Source organism: Triticum dicoccoides, chromosome 3B (genome assembly GCF_002162155.2).
Source record: "Triticum dicoccoides isolate Atlit2015 ecotype Zavitan chromosome 3B, WEW_v2.0, whole genome shotgun sequence".
Lineage (NCBI taxonomy): Eukaryota > Viridiplantae > Streptophyta > Magnoliopsida > Poales > Poaceae > Triticum > Triticum dicoccoides.
The window spans coordinates 606,245,659-606,266,309 of NC_041385.1; the positions used below are offsets into that span (position 1 = coordinate 606,245,659).

The following is a 20,651-nucleotide window of genomic DNA, read 5'->3' on the forward strand; positions in this document are numbered from 1 at the left end:
GCAAGAAGAAGCGGGGCTTGGGGCGTCCCAATGTCGCGGCCCTGACCATTGGCTCTACTTGGGACCCGGCGACATCTGCCACGACCGCGCTTCTCTCTGATGAGCGCATCTCCGACCTCGTCAAGTGCTTCAACTGCGGCCTCTCCAACCACTCCCAGGTGGCATGTACTCGACCCTAGGGCTGCTACCTCTGCTCGGATCCTGACCACCCGGCGATCCTTTGCCCCGACCGCTCGGTGGCGGAGGAGTTGGTGATGTTCGGGCATGGGATTGAGGGCCTCGGCTTCTTCCACATCGAGGTGCCTGACATCCCCTTCCCCTCACCATCGCTCATGGCGATTGTCACCGTTAAGGATGGGGTCGCTTCGCCGGAGATGATAGAGGCCGAGCTCAACCATCTCTACTACTGCTCCTGGGATTGGAAGGTCACCATGCTGCCTGAAGGCCAGTTCTCGATCGTGTTCCCCGACGCTGTCAGCCACGGCTACGGCACCCGCAGCGGAGACATCACTCTAGCTCTCCACAAGCTAGTGGTGGACATCTCTGTGCCGGTGCGGGACCCCTGGCGGTGGCTGTCTTGGACACGGCTTGGATCCTCATCGGTGGCCTACCCAACATCGCTCGATCGGAGCGGGTCATTCGGAGCATGTCCTGCATCCTCGGCAAGGTGGTGGTGGTGGACGAGTTGTCCCTCCGCAAGGAGGAGGAGGTTCGCGTCAAGGTCAAATGCCTCGACTCATCCAAGCTTCGCGCCATGATCCGGGTGTTCTTCAACGATCAGGGTTTTGACCTGCGCATCTCCCCCGAGCCGCCCAACCACATTGGCCGCCCCCGCATCGCCGGCGACAGCCTCTTGGGGAGAGGGCCAGACGGGGATGGTGAGGGGGATCGCCGCAGCGACCGAGACCCCCGCCACGGACGCTGCTCCAGTTCGGAGGAGGACGACGATGACTCCGAGGACAGTCCTCCTCACGACCAGCCTCCCGCTCCTGCTGCTAGGAGTGGCGGTGGGACCAGACGCTCCCACTCCTCGGCCGCTCCTCCGTCCCCCGATGTCGGTCTCTACGCTTCGGACGCCAGCCTTCAGGTCTTCCCAGCTTCATCGCCTCGCTCCCCCGACGGTCCGCTCCTTGATGTCTTCACCACCTCTCCTCTAGGGCCGTCCCGGACCCGCCCAGCTCGGCCGCGCCCATGCTTCCCGCGCCTTTGGCGGTGATCCCGGGGGCGGTCGTGGTGGCCCTGGACCCGCCCCCCTCGGGCCCTTCTGCTGGGGATACCGCCCTGGAGATGGCGCTGGCATGGAGTAGAGGATGTGGAACCCCTTCAAGATGCTAAGGACAAAGGATTGGCTAAAGCTCCAAGCTCAAGACTCTACATTTTATATTTTAGTGATCCAAGATCACATTGAGTCTATAGGAAAAGCCATACTATCAAGGAGGGATGAGGTGTTGCTTAATGAGGTTCTTGCTCAAAGTGCTTAGTGATATGCTCAAAATCCCTCAACTACTTTCTCACATCCACATATGACCTAAACCAAAAGTCAAACTCGGCCCCACCGATTCTTTCTATCCTGTGCCACCAAGTTCAGATGTCATAGCCACTGCCACAAACCCTAGGCAAACCGGTCTCACCGATAGGGATCTCGGTCTCAGCGAGATGGGATTGTAATCTCTCTGTGTATGTCCATTACCAAAATCGGTCCCACTGAGTTTGTGTAATCGGTCCTACCGAGATTGCAATGTAAACTCTCTGTTTCCTTTTCGTAATGTTTCGGTCCCACCGAGATGAGCGAATCGGTCACACCGAGTTTACCTGACCAACTCTCTGGTTAGCTTATTACCAAAATCGGTCTCACCGAGTTTGTGTAGTCGGTCTCACCGAGATTACTTATGCTCTAACCCTAACCATATCGATCCTACCGAGTTGCATGTCGGTCCCACCGAAAATCCTAACGGTCACTAGATTTACTGAATCGGTCTGACCGAGTTTCTCAATTCGATCCCACCGAGATTGGTAAGTTGTGTGTAACGGTTAGAATTTGTGTGGAGGCTATATATACCCCTCCACCTTCTCTTCATTCGTGGAGAGAGCCATCAGAACAAACCTACACTTCCAACTTACATTTTCTGAGAGAGAACCACCTACACTTGTGTTGAGGTCAAGATATTCCAATCCTACCATATGAATCTTGATCTCTAGCCTTCCCCAAATTGCTTTCTACTCAAATCTTCTTTCCACCAAATCCAAATCCTGTGAGAGAGAGTTGAGTGTTGGGGAGACTATCATTTGAAGCACAAGAGCAAGGAGTTCATCATCAACACACCATTTGTTACTTCTTGGAGAGTGGTGTCTCTTAGATTGGCTAGGTGTCACTTGGGAGCCTCCGACAAGATTCTGGAGTTGAACCAAGGAGTTTGTAAGCGCAAGGAGATCGCCTACTTCATGAAGATCTACCGCTAGTGAGGCAAGTCCTTCGTGGGTGACGGCTATGGTGGGATAGACAAGGTTGCTTCTTCGTGGACCCTTCTTGGGTGGAGCCCTCCGTGGACTCGCGCAGCCGTTACCCTTTGTGGGTTGAAGTCTCCATCAACGTGGATGTACGATAGCACCACCTATCGGAACCACGACAAAAACATATGTGTCTCCAATTGCGTTTGCATACTCCAATCCCATCTCTTTACATTCTTGCAAGTTGCATGCTTTACTTTCCGCTGCTCATATACTCTTTTCATGCTTGCTTGTTATGTATTGTGATTGTTAAACTTGTGCCAAAACTCCACTCAAACTTAAAGAAATTAAAAACTGCAACCTTTGGCACTTAGTGTCTAATCACCCCCCCCCTCTAGACACCTCTTCTCGGTCCTTACATCAGGGCCGTTGCCCGGAACCTCGAGCCAGGTACACCACACATTCCTGCCTCCTCAGGTACTCGTTCCTTTTCGGCCTTGGAGTCGGCTCCACTTGGCCACCTCGCGAAGGTGGCAGCGGACTCGGCAATTGTGTTTCGGGGAGAGGTTCCCCCCCCCCGCTAGTTCAAATTGAGGCTACCAGTGCACGGGAAATCCTAGATGGTCGCCTCGCAGAGGCCCATGCACGCGACCCCTCTACGTCGGGCGCCCCATCGGGGACGGCCCCGAACCCTCCGCCTCGCATGGCTGCCGCCCCAGTTGAGATCCGCGGCCGCACTCGCTCTCGCACCGCTGCCCTCCGCGCCTAGAGCGCCTCTCGTGTCTTGGGGTCAAGCAGCCCCCCGATGTGAAGGAAATATGCCCTAGAGGCAATAATAAAGTTATTATTTATTTCCTTATATCATGATAAATGTTTATTATTCATGATAGAATTGTATTAACCGGAAACATAATACATGTGTGAATACATAGACAAACATAGTGTCACTAGTATGCCTCTACTTGACTAGCTTGTTGATCAAAGATGGTTATGTTTCCTAACCATAGACATGTGTTGTCATTTGATTAACGGGATCACATCATTAGGAGAATGATGTGATTGACATGACCCATTCCGTTAGCCTAGCACTTGATCGTTTAGTATGTTGCTATTGCTTTCTTCATGACTTATACATGTTCCTGTAACTATGAGATTATGCAACTCCCGTTTACCGGAGGAACACTTTGGGTGCTACCAAACGTCACAACGTAACTGGGTGATTATAAAGGAGTACTACAGGTGTCTCCAAAGGTACATGTTGGGTTGGCGTATTTCGAGATTAGGTTTTGTCACTCCGATTGTCGGAGAGGTATCTCTGGGCCTCTCGGTAACTCACATCACTATAAGCCTTGCAAGCAATGTGACTAATGAGTTAGTTGCGAGATGATGCATTATGTAACGAGTAAAGAGACTTGCCGGTAACGAGATTGAACTAGGTATTGGATACCGACGATCGAATCTCGGGCAAGTAACATACCGATGACAAAGGGAACAGCGTATGTTGTTATGCGGTTTGACCGATAAAGATCTTCGTAGAATATGTAGGAACCAATATGAGCATCCAGGTTCCGCTATTGGTTATTGACCGAGAATAGTTCTAGGTCATGTCTACATAGTTCTAGAACCCGTAGGGTCCGCACGCTTAACGTTACGATGACAGTTTTATTATGAGTTTATAAGTTTTGATGTACCGAAGTTTGTTCGGAGTCCCGGATGTGATCACGGACGTAACGAGGAGTCTTGAAATGGTCGAGACATAAAGATTGATATATTGGAAGCCTATATTTGGACATCGGAATCGTTCCGGGTGAAATCGGCATTTTACCGGAGCACCGGGAGGTTACCGGAACCCCCCGGGGGTTATTGGGCCTACATGGGCCTCGAGGGAGAAGAGGGAAGGAGGCAAGAGGGGGCCACGCGCCCCTCCCCTTCCTAGTCCGAATAGGACAAGGGAAGGGGGGCGGCGCCCCCCCTTTCCTTCCCCTCTTCCTCCTCTTTCCCCCCTTCTCCTATTCCAACTAGGAAAGAAGGGAGTCCTACTCCCGGTGGGAGTAGGACTCCCCCCTTGGCGCGCCCTCCTTGGCTAGCCGCCTCCTCCCCCCTGGCTCCTTTATATACGGGGGCAGGGGGGCACCCATAGACACACAAGTTGATCTACGGATCGTTCCTTAGCCATGTGCGGTGCCCCCCTCCACCATATTCCACCTCGGTCATATCATCGCGAAGCTTAGGCGAAGCCCTGCGCCGGTAGAACATCATCATCGTCACCACGCCGTCGTGCTAACGGAACTCATCCCCGAAGCTTTGCTGGATCGGAGCCCGGGGATCGTCATCGAGCTGAACGTGTGCTGAACTCGGAGGTGCCGTACGTTCGGTGCTTGGATCGGTCGGATCGTGAAGACGTACGACTACATCAACCGTGTTGTGCTAACGCTTCCGCTTACGGTCTACGAGGGTACGTGGACAACACTCTCCCCTCTCGTTGCTATGCCATCACCATGATCTTGCGTGTGCGTAGGAAATTTTTTGAAATTACTACGTTCCCCATCAGTGGTATCAGGGCCAGGGTTTATGCGTTGATGTTATATGCACGAGTAGAACACAAGTGAGTTGTGGGCGATACAAGTCATACTGCTTACCAGCATGTCATACTTTGGTTCAGCGGTATTGTGAGATGAAGCCGCCCGGACCGACATTACGCGTACGCTTACGCGAGACTGGTTTCACTGTTGCGAGCACTCGTGCTTAAAGGTGGCTGGCGGGTGTCTGTCTCTCTCACTTTAGCTGAATCGAGTGTGGCTACGCCCGGTCCTTGCGAAGGTTAAAACAGCACCAACTTGACGAACTATCGTTGTGGTTTTTATGCGTAGGTAAGAACGGTTCTTGCTAAAGCCTGTAGTAGCCACGTAAAATTTGCAACAACAAAGTAGAGGACGTCTAACTTGTTTTTCCAGGGCATGTTGTCATGTGATATGGTCAAGACGTGATGCTTTATTTTATTGTATGAGATGATCATGTTTTGTAACCGAAGTTATCGGCAACTGGCAGGAGCCATATGGTTGTCGCTTTATTGTATGAAATGCAAACGCCCTGTAATTGCTTTACTTTATCTCTAAGCGGTAGCGATAGTCGTAGAAGCAATAGATGGCGTAACGACAACGATGCTACAATGAAGATCAAGGTGTCGCGCCGGTGATGATGGTGATCACGACGGTGCTTCGAAGATGGAGATCACAAGCACAAGATGATGATGGCCATATCATATCACTTATATTGATTGCATGATGTTTATCCTTTATGCATCTTATCTTGCTTTGATTGACGGTAGCATTTTAAGATGATCTCTCACTAATAATCAAGAAGTGTTCTCCTTGAGTATGCACCGCTGCGAAAGTTCTTCGTGCTGAGACACCACGTGATGATCGGGTGTGATAGGCTCTACGTTCAAATACAACGGGTGCAAAACAGTTGCACACGCGGAATACTCAGGTCATACTTGACGAGCCTAGCATATACAGATATGGCCTCGGAACACGGAGACCGAAAGGTCGAGCGTGAATCATATAGTAGATATGATCAACATAGTGATGTTCACCATTGAAACTACTCCATCTCACGTGATGATCGGACATGGTTTAGTTGATTTGGATCACGTGATCACTTAGATGACTAGAGAGATGTCTGTCTAAGTGGGAGTTCTTAAGTAATATGATTAATTGAACTTAAATTTATCATGAACTTAGTCCTAGTAGTATTTTGCAAATTATGTTGTAGATCAATAGCTTGCGTTGTTGCTCTCATATGTTTATTTTGATATGTTCCTAGAGAAAATTGTGTTGAAAAATGTTAGTAGCATGCGGATTGGATCCGTGATCTGAGGTTTATCCTCATTGCTGCGCAGAAGAATTATGTCCTTGATGCACCGCTAGGTGACAAACCTATTGCAGGAGCAGATGCAGACGTTATGAACGTTTGGCTAGCTCAATATGATGACTACTTGATAGTTTAGTGCACCATGCTTAACGGCTTAGAATCGGGACTTCAAAGACGTTTTGAATGTCATGGACCATATGAGATGTTCCAGGAGTTGAAGTTAATATTTCAAGCAAATACCCGAGTTGAGAGATATGAAGTCTCCAACAAGTTCTATGGCTAAAAGATGGAGGAGAATCGCTCAACTAGTGAGCATGTGCTCAGATTGTCTGGGTACTTCAATCGCTTGAATCAAGTGGGAGTTAATCTTTCAGATAAGATAGTGATTGACAGAATTCTCTAGTCACCATCACTAAGTTACTAGAACTTCGTGATGAACTATAGTATGCAAGGGATGACGAAAACAATTCCCAAGCTCTTCGCGATGCAAAAATCGGCGAAGGAAGAAATCAAAGAAAAACATCAAAGTGTTGATGGTGGACAAGATCACTAGTTTCAAGAAAAAGGGCAAAGGGAAGAAGGGGAACTTCAAGAAGAACAGCAAGCAAGTTGCTGCTCAAGTGAAGAAGCCCAAGTCTGGACCTAAGCCTAAGACTAAGTGATTCTACTGCAAACGGACTGGTCACTGGAAGTGGAACTACCCTAAGTATTTGGCGGATAAGAAGGATGGCAAAATGAACATAGGTATATTTGATATGCATGCTATTGATGTGTACTTCACTAGTGTTTATAGCAACCCCTTGGTATTTGATACTAGTTCAGTTGCTAAGAGTAGTAACTCGAAACGGGAGTTGCAGAATAAATAGAAACTAGTTGAGGGTGAGGTGACGATGAATGTTGGAAGTAGTTCCAAGATTGATATGATCATCATCGCACACTCCCTATACTTTCGGGATTAGTGTTGAACCTAAATAAATGTTATTTGGCGTTTGCGTTGAGCATGAATATGATTTGATCATGTTTATTGCAATACGGTTATTCATGTAAGTTAGAGAATAATTATTGTTCTGTTTACATGAATAAAACCTTCTATGATCATACACCCAATGAAAATGGTTTGTTGGATCTCGATCGTGTGATACACATATTCATAATATTGAAACCAAAAGATGTAAAGTTAATAATGATAGTGCAACTTATTTGTGGCACTGCCGTTTAGGTCATATTGGTGTAAAGCGCATGAAGAAACTCCATAAAAGATGGATTTTCGGAATCACTTGGTTATGAATTATTTGATGCTTGCGAACCGTGCCTTTTGGGCAAGATGACTAAAACTCCGTTCTCCGGAACAATGGAACAAGCTACTGACTTATTGGAAATAATACATACCGATGTATGCGATCCAATGAGTGTTGATGCTCGTGGCAAGTATCGTTATTTTCTGACCTTCACAAGATGATTTGAGCAGATATGGGTATATCTACTTGATGAAACATAAGTCTGAAATAGTTGAAAGGTTCAAAGAATTTCAGAGTGAAGTGGAAAAATCATCGTAACAAGAAAATAAAGTTTCTGCGATCTGATCGCGGAGACAAATATTTGAGTTACAAGTTTGGTCTTCAATTAAAACAATGTGGAATAGTTTCACAGCTCACGCCACCTGGAACACCACAACGTTATGGTGTGTCCGAACGTCGTAACCGCACTTTATTTGATATGGTGCGATCTATGATGTCTCTTATTGATTTACCATTATCGTTTTGGGGTTATGCATTAGAGACAGCTGCATTCACATTAAAAGGGCACCATCTAAATCCGTTGAGACGACACTATATGAACTGTGGTTTAGCAAGAAACCCAAGTTGCCGTTTAGGGCTACGATGCTTATATGAAAAAGTTTCATCCTGATAAGCTCAAACCCAAATCGGAGAAGTGCGTCTTCATAGAATACCCAAAGGAAACTGTTGGGTACACCTTCTATCACAGATCTGAAGGCAAAACATTCATTGCCAAAAATGGATCCTTTCTAGAGAAGAAGTTTCTCTCGAAAGAAGTGAGTGGGAGGAAAGTAGAACTTGATGAGGTAACTGTACCTGCTCCCTTATTGGAAATTAGTTCATCACAGAAATCTGTTCCTGTGACTACTACACCAATTAGTGAGGAAGTTAATGATGATGATCATGAAACTTCAGATTAAGTTACTACAGAACCTCGTAGGTCTTACAGAGTAAGATCCGCACCAAAGTGGTAAGGTAATCCTGTTCTGGAAGTTATGTTACTAGACCATGACGAACCTACGAACTATGAAGAAGCGATGGTGAGCCCAGATTCCGCAAAATGGCTTGAGGCCATGAGATCTGAGATAAGATCCATGTATGAAAACAAAGTATGGACTTTGATTAACTTGTCCAATGATCGGCGAGACATTGAGATTAAATGGATCTTCAAGAGGAAGACGGACGCTGATAGTGTTACTGTCTACAAAGCTAGAATTGTCGCAAAAGGTTTTCGACAAGTTCAAGGTGTTGAATACGATGAGAGTTTTTCACTCGTATCTATGCTTAAGTCTGTCTGAATCATGTTAGCAATTGCCGCATTTTATGAAATCTGGCAAATGGATAAACAAAACTGCATTCTTTAATGGTTTTCCTAAAGAAGAGTTGTATATGATGCAACCAGAAGGTTTTGTCAATCCTAAAAGTGCTAACAAATTGTGCAAGCTCCAGCGATCCATCTATGGACTGGTGCAAGCATCTCGGAGTTGGAATATATGCTTTGATGAGTTGATCAAAGCATATGGTTTTATACAGACTTTTGAAGAAGCCTGTATTTACAAGAAAGTGAGTGGGAGCTCTGTAGCATTTCTAATATTATATGTGGATGACATATTGTTAATTGGAAATGATATGGAAATTCTGGATAGCATGAAAGGATACTTGAATAAGAGTTTTTCAAAGCAAGACCTCGGTGAAGCTGCTTACACATTGAGCATCAAGATCTATATAGATAGATCAAGACGCTTGATAAGATTTTCCAATGAGTACATACCTTGATAAATTTTTGAAATAGTTTAAAATGGAACAGTCAAAGAAGGAGTTCTTGCCTGTGTTACAAGGTGTGAAGTTGAGTAAGACTCAAGACCCGACCATTTCAGAAAATAGAAAGAGAATGAAAAGTCATTCCCTATGCCTCAGTCATAGGTTCTATAAAGTATGCTATGCTGTGAACCAGACCTATTGTATACCTTGCTCTGAGTTTGGCAAAGGAATACAATTTTGATCTAATAGTAGATCACTGGACAGCGGTCAAGAATATCCTTAGAGAGGACTAAAGAAATATTTCTCGATTATGGAGGTGATAAAAGAGCCCGTCGTAAAGAGTTACAATAGTGCAAGCTTTTACACCGATCCAGATGACTATAAGTCTCAATCTGGATACATATTGAAAGTGGGAGCAATTAGCTATAGTAGCTCCGTGCAGAGCATTGTAGACATAGAATATTTGCAAAATACATGCGGCTCTGAATGTGACAGAACCGTTGACTAAGCTTCTCTCACGAGCAAAACATGATCATACCTTTGTACTCTTTGGGTGTTAATCACATAGCAATGTGAACTAGATTATTGACTCTAGTAAACCCTTTGGGTTTTTGGTCACATGAAGATGTGAACTATGGGTATTAATCACATACAGATGTGAATATTGGTGTTAAATCACATGGTGATGTGAACTAGATTATTGACTCTAGTGCAAGTGGGAGACTGAAGGAAATATGCCCTAGAGGCAATAATAAAGTTATTATTTATTTCCTTATATCATGATAAATGTTTATTATTCATGCTAGAATTGTATTAACCGGAAACATAATACATGTGTGAATACATAGACAAACATAGTGTCACTAGTATGCCTCTACTTGACTAGCTTGTTGATCAAAGATGGTTATGTTTCCTAACCATAGACATGTGTTGTCATTTGATTAACGGGATCACATCATTAGGAGAATGATGTGATTGACATGACCCATTCCGTTAGCCTAGCACTTGATCGTTTAGTATGTTGCTATTGCTTTCTTCATGACTTATACATGTTCCTGTAACTATGAGATTATGCAACTCCCGTTTACCGGAGGAACACTTTGGGTGCTACCAAACGTCACAACGTAACTGGGTGATTATAAAGGAGTACTACAGGTGTCTCCAAAGGTACATGTTGGGTTGGCGTATTTCGAGATTAGGTTTTGTCACTCCGATTGTCGGAGAGGTATCTCTAGGCCCTCTCGGTAATGCACATCACTATAAGCCTTGCAAGCAATGTGACTAATGAGTTAGTTGCGGGATGATGCATTATGTAACGAGTAAAGAGACTTGCCGGTAACGAGATTGAACTAGGTATTGGATACCGACGATCGAATCTCGGGCAAGTAACATACCGATGATAAAGGGAACAACGTATGTTGTTATGCGGTTTGACCGATAAAGATCTTCGTAGAATATGTAGGAACCAATATGAGCATCTAGGTTCCGCTATTGGTTATTGACCGAGAATAGTTCTAGGTCATGTCTACATAGTTCTCGAACCCGTAGGGTCCGCACGCTTAACGTTACGATGACAGTTTTATTATGAGTTTATAAGTTTTGATGTACCGAAGTTTGTTCGGAGTCCCGGATGTGATCACGGACGTAACGAGGAGTCTTGAAATGGTCAAGACATAAACATTGATATATTGGAAGCCTATATTTGGACATTGGAATCGTTCCGGGTGAAATCGGCATTTTACCGGAGCACCGGGAGGTTACCGGAACCCCCCCGATGGTTATTGGGCCTACATGGGCCTCGAGGGAGAAGAGGGAAGGAGGCAGGAGGGGGCCGCACGCCCCTCCCCTTCCTAGTCCAAATAGGACAAGGGAAGGGGGGCGGCGCCCCCCCCCCTTTCCTTCCCCTCTTCCTCCTCTTTCCCCCCTTCTCCTATTCCAACTAGGAAAGAAGGGAGTCCTACTCCCGGTGGGAGTAGGACTCCCCCCTTGGCGCGCCCTCCTTGGCCAGCCGCCTCCTCCCCCCTGGCTCCTTTATATACGGGGGCGGGGGGGGGGGGCACCCATAGACACACAAGTTGATCTACGGATCGTTCCTTAGCCGTGTGCGGTGCCCCCCTCCACCATATTCCACCTCGGTCATATTGTCGTGAAGCTTAGGCGAAGCCCTGCGCCGGTAGAACATCATCATCGTCACCACGCCGTCGTGCTGACAGAACTCATCCCCGAAGCTTTGCTGGATCGGAGCCCGGGGATCGTCATCGAGCTGAACGTGTGCTGAACTCGGAGGTGCCGTACGTTCGGTGCTTGGATCGGTCGGATCTTGAAGACGTACGACTACATCAACCGCGTTGTGCTAACGCTTCCGCTTACGGTCTACGAGGGTACGTGGACAACACTCTCCCCTCTCGTTGCTATGCCATCACCATGATCTTGCGTGTGCGTAGGAAATTTTTTGAAATTACTACGTTCCCCATCACGATGGATGAGTGATGCGGACCCTCTTCTGGAACATCCGCGGTTTCAGTCAAGATGGCTGACGCCGCCAACTAATCGAATACATGCGAAATGAGCAAATCGACATTGTGGCCATTCAAGAAACCATGCGCACGGAATTCTCCCTGTCGAAGCTTGAGCACTTGAGCTCCGACCTATTTGCTTGGCACTGGCTCCCTTCTAGTGGGAGTGCGGGCCACTCGGGTGGCATCCTCCTAGGGGTAAAGGATGCCACCTTTGAGGTAGGCAGCATGGATCGGGGCGAGTTCTTCGTGAGCATGGAGATCTTCGAGCGCGCACTGAACTTTAAATGGGAAAATTTTGCGGTCTATGGGCCGGCCGACCACCACCAATAGGAGGCCTTCCTCGCTGAGCTCAGTAGGAAGGTAGCAGCCGCGCAGCTCCCGGTAGTGGTGGGAGGTGATTTCAACCTCATTCGGTCGGAAGAAGACAAGAGTAATAACTTGGTGAATTTCCCGCGGATGCAGATGTTCAATGACTGCATTGCGGACATGGGGCTTCGCGAGCTCAATCGTGTCAGGGCCAGGTTCACTTGGATAAACCGACAGGTTAAGCCGACTCGCTCCGTTCTCGATAGGGTCCTTGCTTCCCCTGAGTGGGACATTCGTTGCCCCTAGCTTCGCTTTGGGCGATTACACAGATTGGCTCAGATCACGCCCCTCTTCTCCTCTCTTCAGAGAATGAGTGTCCTCCCCTTCTGCCCCGATTTCGTTTCGAGACCTTCTGGTTGCGCCAGCCTGGGTTTTCTGCCGTGGTGGGAACGCGATGGTGCGGGGCGCGTGAGGCCCCCCATCGATCCCTTTCGGCCGTGGATGACTGGTACTTCTGCGCCAAGCGGTCACGGCAATTCATGAAGGGCTGGGGCGCAAACGTAGGCCGCGACATCCAGGAGCGTAAAAAAGCTCTCCTTCATGACATCCAGGCGCTCGACCTTCGGGCTGATGCCGCTGGCCTCTTGGCTGACGAGTGGATGCTTAGATATGATTTGGAAGACCAGCTCACGGTCACCTACTCCGACGAGGAGGCCTACTGGCATCTGCGAGGTACTCAGAATTGGGTCCTTAAAGGGGACGCCAATACCGCCTACTTCCAGGCCATTGCGAACGGCAGCTGACGCCGGAACTCCATCCCCCTTCTTTGGGACGGAGAGTCCCTCCTGCAGAGCCCCGTGGACATCCGGGCTCATGTAGACGACTTCTACAGAGACCTATTCTCTGCTTCCCCTCGGGGAGGTCTTGCCCTGGCACAAGATATTTGGCCTGCCCACAGTTGTGTTTCACCTGCGGACAACGAGGCCCTCACGGCACCGTTTTCTGAGGCGGAAGTTTGGGAGGCTATTAAGAGCATGAACCCATCCTCGGCTCCTGGTCCAGATGGGCCCCCAGTGAAGTTCTTCCAGACCTTCTGGGAGGTGATCAAACCTGAGGTGATGGCACTATTTGACGAGTTCTTGGTCGGGTCCATCGACCTCGCCCGACTCAACTTTGGTGTAATCACCCTCATCCCCAAAGTGAAGGGGGCCTCAGAGATCCGCCAATTCCGCCCGATTACGGTGATTAACGTCATCTTCCGCATCCTCGCAAAGGGGTATGCCATTAGGGTGGCCCCTATTGCCGACCGGATCACTCACCCGGATCAGTCAGCCTTCATCCAGGGCCGTTATATCCTTGACGGAGTCCTGGTGTTTCACGAAGCACTCCATGAGGTTCACTCCAAACACCTCAAGGCAGTCTTCTTGAAACTAGACTTCCACAAGGCATATGACACGGTTAGCTGGTCCTTCCTTCGGGAATGTCTTCTCCGGAAGGGCTTCGATGATCAGCGGGTGACTAGGGTGATGCAGATGGTTTCCTCAGGCCGAACCGTGGTGAACATTAATGGGGAGATCGACCCTTTCTTCCCCACCTTCTGTGGGGTGCGCCAGGGCGACCCCTTCTCCCCGTTCCTGTTCAACATGGTGGTCGACGCCCTAGCCGCCATCTTGGATAAGGCCAAGGCGGCGGGCCACATTAAGGGGACAGTCCCGCATCTTGTTGGGGAGCACGGGATCTCCCTTCTCCAATATGCGAATGACACCATCATCATGGTGGAGGGCTCGGAGAGTGATATTTTGAACCTCAAGTTCCTTCTGCTGTGCTTCCAACAGATGTCTGACCTCAAGGTCAACTTCGACAAGAGCGAGGTGATGGTCTTGGGGTACTCCCAAGACGAGCGCCAGAGTATAGCGGATCGGCTTAACTGCCATCTTAGGAGCTTCCCCACGACTTATCTGGGGATACCCATTAGTGATTCTAGGCTCACGGTGGCTGAACTGCACCCCACGGTGGGGAAGCTTCAGCACCGTATCGAGCCTTGGCAAGGTTGGTGGCTCTCCAAAGCAGCACGTACGGTGCTCATCAACTCGTCCCTCTCCAGCCTGCTCTTGTTCATCATGAGCTTCTACAGCCTTCCGGAGACGCTTCATCACGAGATCGCCACTGTTTAGGGCCGTTTCTTCTGGGCCGGTGAGGGAGACAAGCAGAAGTACCACATGGTTAGGTGGTCAGAAATCTGCAAGCCTCGCGACCAGGGCGGCCTCGGGATCATGTCTTCCAAACGCATGAACATTGCCCTCCTGACTCGGTGGCTTTGGCGGATTGCCAACGGAGATGGTGGCCTGTGGCTCCGCATCATTCAGCAGAAATACCTCCGTGGCCAGCCTCTCGCTTTCTGCCAGCGGTCTAGGGGATCCCAGTTCTGGCAATCCGTCATCCAGCTCCTCCCTGTCCTCCGGATTGGGACCTCGATAGAGGTCGGATCAGACACCGCCACCTTGTTCTGGTTCGACAGATGGTCTGGCGACTTGCCCCTTGCGGCCCGCTTTCCCGACCTATTCTCCATTGCGGTGGCCCCTCAGATTTCGGTCGCGGCAGCCCTTATTGACTTAGGGCAGCTCGCGTTCCGGAGGCCCTTTGGTCTGGCTGAGACCGCCGATTGGCAGGAGCTGCTTGACTGCATTGCATTGCACGCGCCTGATCTTACGACCGAGGATGACAGCTCCAGATGGCGTCTAGAGCCTTCTGGACAATTCTCCACCAAGTCCCTATACCAGGCCATTGCTCCCTCGCCTGGCCATGAGGCGCTCACCTTCATCTGGGAGATTCGCCTTCCCCTGAAGATTAGGATTTTCTTGTGGCAATAGATCCGCGGCCGCCTCCCGTCTGGCGTCGAGGTTCTGAAGCGCAATGGTCCGGGTGATGGGCGATGCCCGCTCTGCGGGCCGGAAGAGGATTCGAATCATATCTTCTTCACCTGCGTGTCCGCACAGTTCCTATGGAGCTGTTTCCGCGGGATAGAGGGTGGAAGCTGGGACCACAACAACTTCCCCGCTCTCTTCGCCGAACTCCAGGCAATCCCACCCGCAGTGCGCCACATTAGGTGGCTGGCCATTGGGGTGCTGGCCTGGACGCTGTGGACTGTTAGGAATAAACTCGTGATTCAGCGCATCCCTCTTCGTCGTGCTACTGACGCTTTGTTCAAATGGTCTGGTTACTTGCAGCTTTGGCGGTCGGTTAGCCGCCCCAGGGAGAGAGACACCATCACCTCCATCACCCAGCTTCGCGCGATGGCTCTCCGGATGGCTCCACCGCTTCCCCCACCACCTCCGGAACCAGATTAGATCTTCGTCGCCATCGCCATCACCACCGCCTTGCCGTTTTTCTGTTGTCTCGTCGTGTGCTTGTGTTGGGCTTGTTGTGCTGTGCCCACAGCGAAACTTGGGTCTCTTTGTCTGTGTGTTTGTGTTGGACGGTGCCTGCGATGGCTTTGAGTGAGTGTGTGTGTTGTGTTGTTGTGACCTTGATACTTTGTGCTTGGTGGTTGCTTTATTTATAAAGCGGGGCGAAAGCCTTTTTCAGTAAAAACAAAATAGCCTATATAACTTAAAATTTAGAATTATAGAGGTTTCTAGAGGTGTGGACTCAGTGCGTCCTGATCTGGCTGCTATATGAGAGGGTCTTCCAGGGGAAGAACCACGATATGCAAGCAGTGGCTTCACACAAGCGGAGTGCATTCCACCACCTGTTGCCTGTCTTTTATTCCCTTAACAGGCCTTGGCATATGTTTGCCATAGCATTGCACAACTCTTGTAACTAAACAACTTCTTAACTAAATGATGCTAAAAAAATTAGCATGTCTACAAGTCAGAAAAAACTGAAAAAAAAACCCACAACATTTACACAATAGACAACTACCATGCTTCAGATTTTTAAATTTAATTTATCCACATCAAGAAATGAAAATTACAAATCCTGCTACGAATAGTAGATACGCGGCATAGTATTTAGTTCAGTACTATCCAGTATCCTCAGCATGATTTCTCTCTTTGTTTGACCATGTGTAAATAACCTTTGGAGTTGAAGTTTTGTGAGAGGTAGATACAAGTTGTTGACTTGTTGACTTCTCGGAGTTTTTCAAGACTTCCAGAGATGCTAATTTCTCTCTTTGTTTGACCATGTGTAAAACAAAGGGAAGGATGATAAGGAGGAAGGTGTTGGTACTCACAGCTTTAAAAGTGTCGGTATGTTGTTGTATGTAGTAGGGATGGAATTTCCACTGAAGTTATTATTATCAGCCTGACTAGAAGTAGAAAGATACAAATATAAGAAATGCACGTTGTTATCTGACAGCATTATAGAATTAATCTTAAATGAGAGAAACAATCTGAGTGGAAAATATTTGTTATTGTTTACTAACACAAGAAAGGCAAAATCAAATTAGATTTAAGTGATATTTAATACACCAGTAAAGGTATATCATACAGTATACTCCTGAAAATGTAGCATTACTAAATCGTCTCAGACGAGCAAAACTAAAATAATCATCACGCTACCAGCATTAGATATGTATATTCTCTGAAAGAAACCAGAACACATTCTGAAATATAGCAATTTCCTAATTCCTATGTCAAATAAGAGTCTCGTTGGGTATATAAATTATGCTTACATGATTTTTAAACTACGCGTCTCCGCTAATTTTGGAGGAAGAGGTCCAGACAAATTATTGGCATCCACAAGCCTGCACGGATAATATTAAGAAACAATTTTACACACAACCGATACTGCATAATGCATAACCGGGGAAAAAACTCAGAACTCAAAATAAAAGCAGGGTCCACTTACAGATGAAGGAGCTCAGGCAATCTGGACAACTCAGATGGAATTTGCCCACTTAATGAATTATTGTTCATGTGACTAAAGGTAAAAAGAGAGTCAATATTAGAAAGATGCTTAAATAAGAGGCAATGTACGAATGCAAGTGAGAAGGTTATGATCCTGAAACTTACAGATGCTTTATGCTTGTTAAATTAGCAAACGACTTAGGTATGGGTCCAGATATTTGATTTTGGTCGATTTGCAATCTGTTTAAGTTCTTGAGATAGCCAATCTCATCTGGTAGGGAACCAGATAGTTGATTACCATTCAAAGCTCTGCAGAAAATGAAGATTATTATGAATGTTTACTTGTATCTAGAGACATTGTACTCATCTTCCATGTAGAATTGAAGGAAAATACTAGATAGTGACACATTTATGTCTGGACAAAAGGGAATGTAGAAGGGTACGAGGAAAAATCCACACCAAATATTGCCACAAGATGAAAAATTGTTCAAAGATGTGCTAAACTAATTAAGATGAGGTAAAAATCAGATATATACAAAACTGGCTAGGAAGTTATGTACATATATATTTGAGAGAAAATATGCATTTGAAAGTTTTGTACATCCAAAGCCATGTTGTTTAAGCCCATTTACTTCACGTTTTAGATAAACAACAGAAAATAGAATTGACCCATTGTGTTGTCTAACATTAAAAAGATGAGACAAAAGACAAATGCTAACCCCTTTTAAATATAAAGCGGGGGGAAACCCTTTTTCGTAAAAGATGAGGAAAAAGAACCCCAAATGCTGAATCAGATACATCGACTTTTATTTGTTTTGGAGAACAAAAAGGAGAAAAGGATGATATAAATATTCTGCCATTTTCAACATGTGGCCTAGCAAGACAAACAGTAGCAGGGGTTCATGTCCACACTGGCAAATGAGTATGGAAGTTAGCTTAGATAAGAGAACTTACATAAGATTGAGTGTTGTGATATTGCCTATCTCTTTCGGGATGTTACCAGTCAAATTGTTCCACATAAAATTCCTTCCAAAAATAGAGAAATATAGCAGTTAGCTCACATACGTTTGGTACCTTATGGCACAATGCAGAATAAAGATAGAAACAGTTCAAATGGAACAATCTGGTTATGTCATTTCCATAAATATATTTTGTCAGATAATCTGGGCCTTAATGAAAATCCACTTTACATCTAAAACATGAAGTGGTTCCCTTTTAACAAGAAAACATGAAGTGCAATGTTGAAACAAAAACACTTTTTTTAGGTAATATTGAAGAACCACTTGAAAGCACTGAATTTACTCTCTCTGTTCACAAATATAAGGTGTTTTGAATATTTAAGTATGAACTATAAACGGGCTAAAATGAGTGAACAAACACACTAAAATGTGTCTATATACATTCGATTCAGAAAAAGTTAGAACATCTCGCATTTATGAACGAAGGGAGTGGTTAGCAACTTTAACTGATAATAGAGTTATACTACACTTACAAGTTTCTCAGCTGAGACAGGAGACCAATCTCCGGTGCCAAAGTTCCAGAAAGATTCATCTTAAACAACTCCCTGCGTGGGGCAAAAAGTATGCATTATTAAGCGGAACAGGACATGGTAATTGGTAACCGATCAACATATTATGCATTATACAGAAATGGTAGTTAAATGAATAACAAACAGATTTGAAGACACAAAATAGAGTAAGCAACAAAAGCATCAGCCAATGGCCATTATTTTGACCAGGGACTGCAAACATGGTCTGAAACAGTAAACAAGAGGAGTACAGTACAGTACAGATAATGCTAAAAACAATGTTAAATAGGGGTGTGAGGGGGATTTAATGACTTTATAAGGTTTCAGTAATAAAGTTTGACTTTTATAGCCTTTGGTCCAACAAAATATGGGAGAAACTTATATGAAATCCATGGATATGTCCTTAAAAGAAAATTGGAGATGTGGAAGATCTCTAGCTATTTCAGTTATAATTTAACTTGGTAGCTCTTTTTAGGCTTTTATGGCTGTTGCCATTATCTGTGAGCAGAAGTTTGTTGCAACTTGCAATATTAATTGCTTCAGCAAAGGGTTCACTGTTACACAAGAAAAAAACATCGCAGCTAACCATTAACATGAATGGGAATGGGAAAAAGGGAAATTTTATTTAAATAAGGATGGTGTGTTAATCATACAACTCTGTTACATGAAGATATGTATCACTGGGTATCTTGTGGCAGATGACTCCTGTCCAGTTTGATGTGCATGGATCTCCTCTATTCCATTTCTTAAGGTTGTTTATAGGATCAATTAACCTGGCTTTGATAGCATTGAGAGCATTTGCTGCATGTAGGAGAGACAATTTCAATCTTCAGAGGGATAATATTAAAATATTATCTCTGTAGCATTTGCTTATATCCACTAGGTTACTAACTAATAGGATATCATGCGTGTTAATGCGAAACTACTTTCTCCCCCCGATGATTACGCAAAGAAATGCGAGACTACTTTGATTAGTCCATGATTATTAACTGATTACTTGTTGAATATACATCACATCTTGAGAAAACTGAGAAAACCGATTACTTGTGGAACTCTTGAAGATGTCCAGACATACAAACAAATAAATCTAACAAAATCTGCACAAGCAGAGCGTGCAATAAGAAAATGGGATCTAGTACAATAAGGTAGCGTGCAATAAGCCGATAGTGAACAATCAGGAGCCAAAGGGTAGCTTCCAACTAACTAGAGGTTACCTTCAATAGGGTGAGTGCTTTGTCCCCTTACGTCTGTCACCTGGAAAATGCACAGAACAAGCAGGATTGCTGCATACGGGGACCCTCCAGATCTGGCCATGTCTGTACAAGAGAACCGGCAGCAACTTGGTACCGGTGTCAATTGCTAAAAATCTGATATCGCAAACAGGCATAAAAAAAATGCTTAGGACCATTCAATAGATTGATGCCTCCAAAATGGAGGTGCTTATTCCCGCCATCTAAGGTTTTTATTCCAAGAAAACGCAAAGCTTACGTCTCGATGCATTGATGGAAAGGAAGATGTATAACTGTATAGAGGAAATTGCACAAATACACAACTTTTGGGGCTGAGGTAACACAAAACCACAACTCCAGGACTAATTGGTAACAAGTGTTTGGATCTTAAGCAAACCTTACTCTAGCCTCGCCCAGCCAGGATAGTTGTTTGGTGGAGTAGAAAGAAGCTAGCTTTGCCTAGCAAACTAGCCTGCGTGAGCTAGAAAATCCTTGCCCGGACAGGAGAGCCGATTTGGCTCTGCCTCCATCGGCAAGAATTGAACACAAGCATATTAAGCATGTAACTGCCGCTGTAATCGTGTAATCGTGGTTTAGTGGAGGCTAGGCAAATAAACCAAACAAGTGGCCTTGCTTGTATGAGCTATGCCTCGGGTGAGCTAGAATCCTATTGCCTGGCCGGGCATGTTTAGCTAGAGAACCAAACACACCGAAAGAAACACAAATGAATTAGTTTCATCTTACAAAAACTGTCCAAGTTTTTGAATGGTTGGGCTAAGATAGAATTTGCCTCTCTCTCGTCCGCGACCGCGCCGCCCCCGCGGGCGGCCGGCCGCGCCTTCCCTCCGTCCCCGCGCGCGTCC

At 46.3% G+C, this 20,651-nt stretch overlaps 1 protein-coding gene across 3 annotated transcripts in view; it reads right to left on the reverse strand.

The window, feature by feature from the left end:
- LOC119277395 (probable LRR receptor-like serine/threonine-protein kinase At1g06840) overlaps positions 1-20,651 on the reverse strand; it is a 31,551-nt gene that overhangs the window by 7,446 nt on the left and 3,454 nt on the right. Inside the window, exons 2-9 of one of the 3 annotated variants that reach the window (XM_037558676.1) lie at positions 19,774-19,926; positions 19,213-19,360; positions 18,524-18,595; positions 17,986-18,057; positions 17,197-17,340; positions 17,033-17,104; positions 16,857-16,928; positions 16,416-16,490 (exon numbers count right to left, since the gene is read on the reverse strand). In XM_037558676.1, coding sequence (XP_037414573.1) covers positions 16,416-16,490; positions 16,857-16,928; positions 17,033-17,104; positions 17,197-17,340; positions 17,986-18,057; positions 18,524-18,595; positions 19,213-19,360; positions 19,774-19,873 — 755 coding nt within the window. In that variant the 5' untranslated portion in view covers positions 19,874-19,926. Of the gene's footprint in view, positions 1-16,415; positions 16,491-16,856; positions 16,929-17,032; positions 17,105-17,196; positions 17,341-17,985; positions 18,058-18,523; positions 18,596-19,212; positions 19,361-19,773; positions 19,927-20,651 lie in introns of those variants that run through there. The other 2 variants (XM_037558677.1, XM_037558678.1) reach the window with 2 other exon arrangements.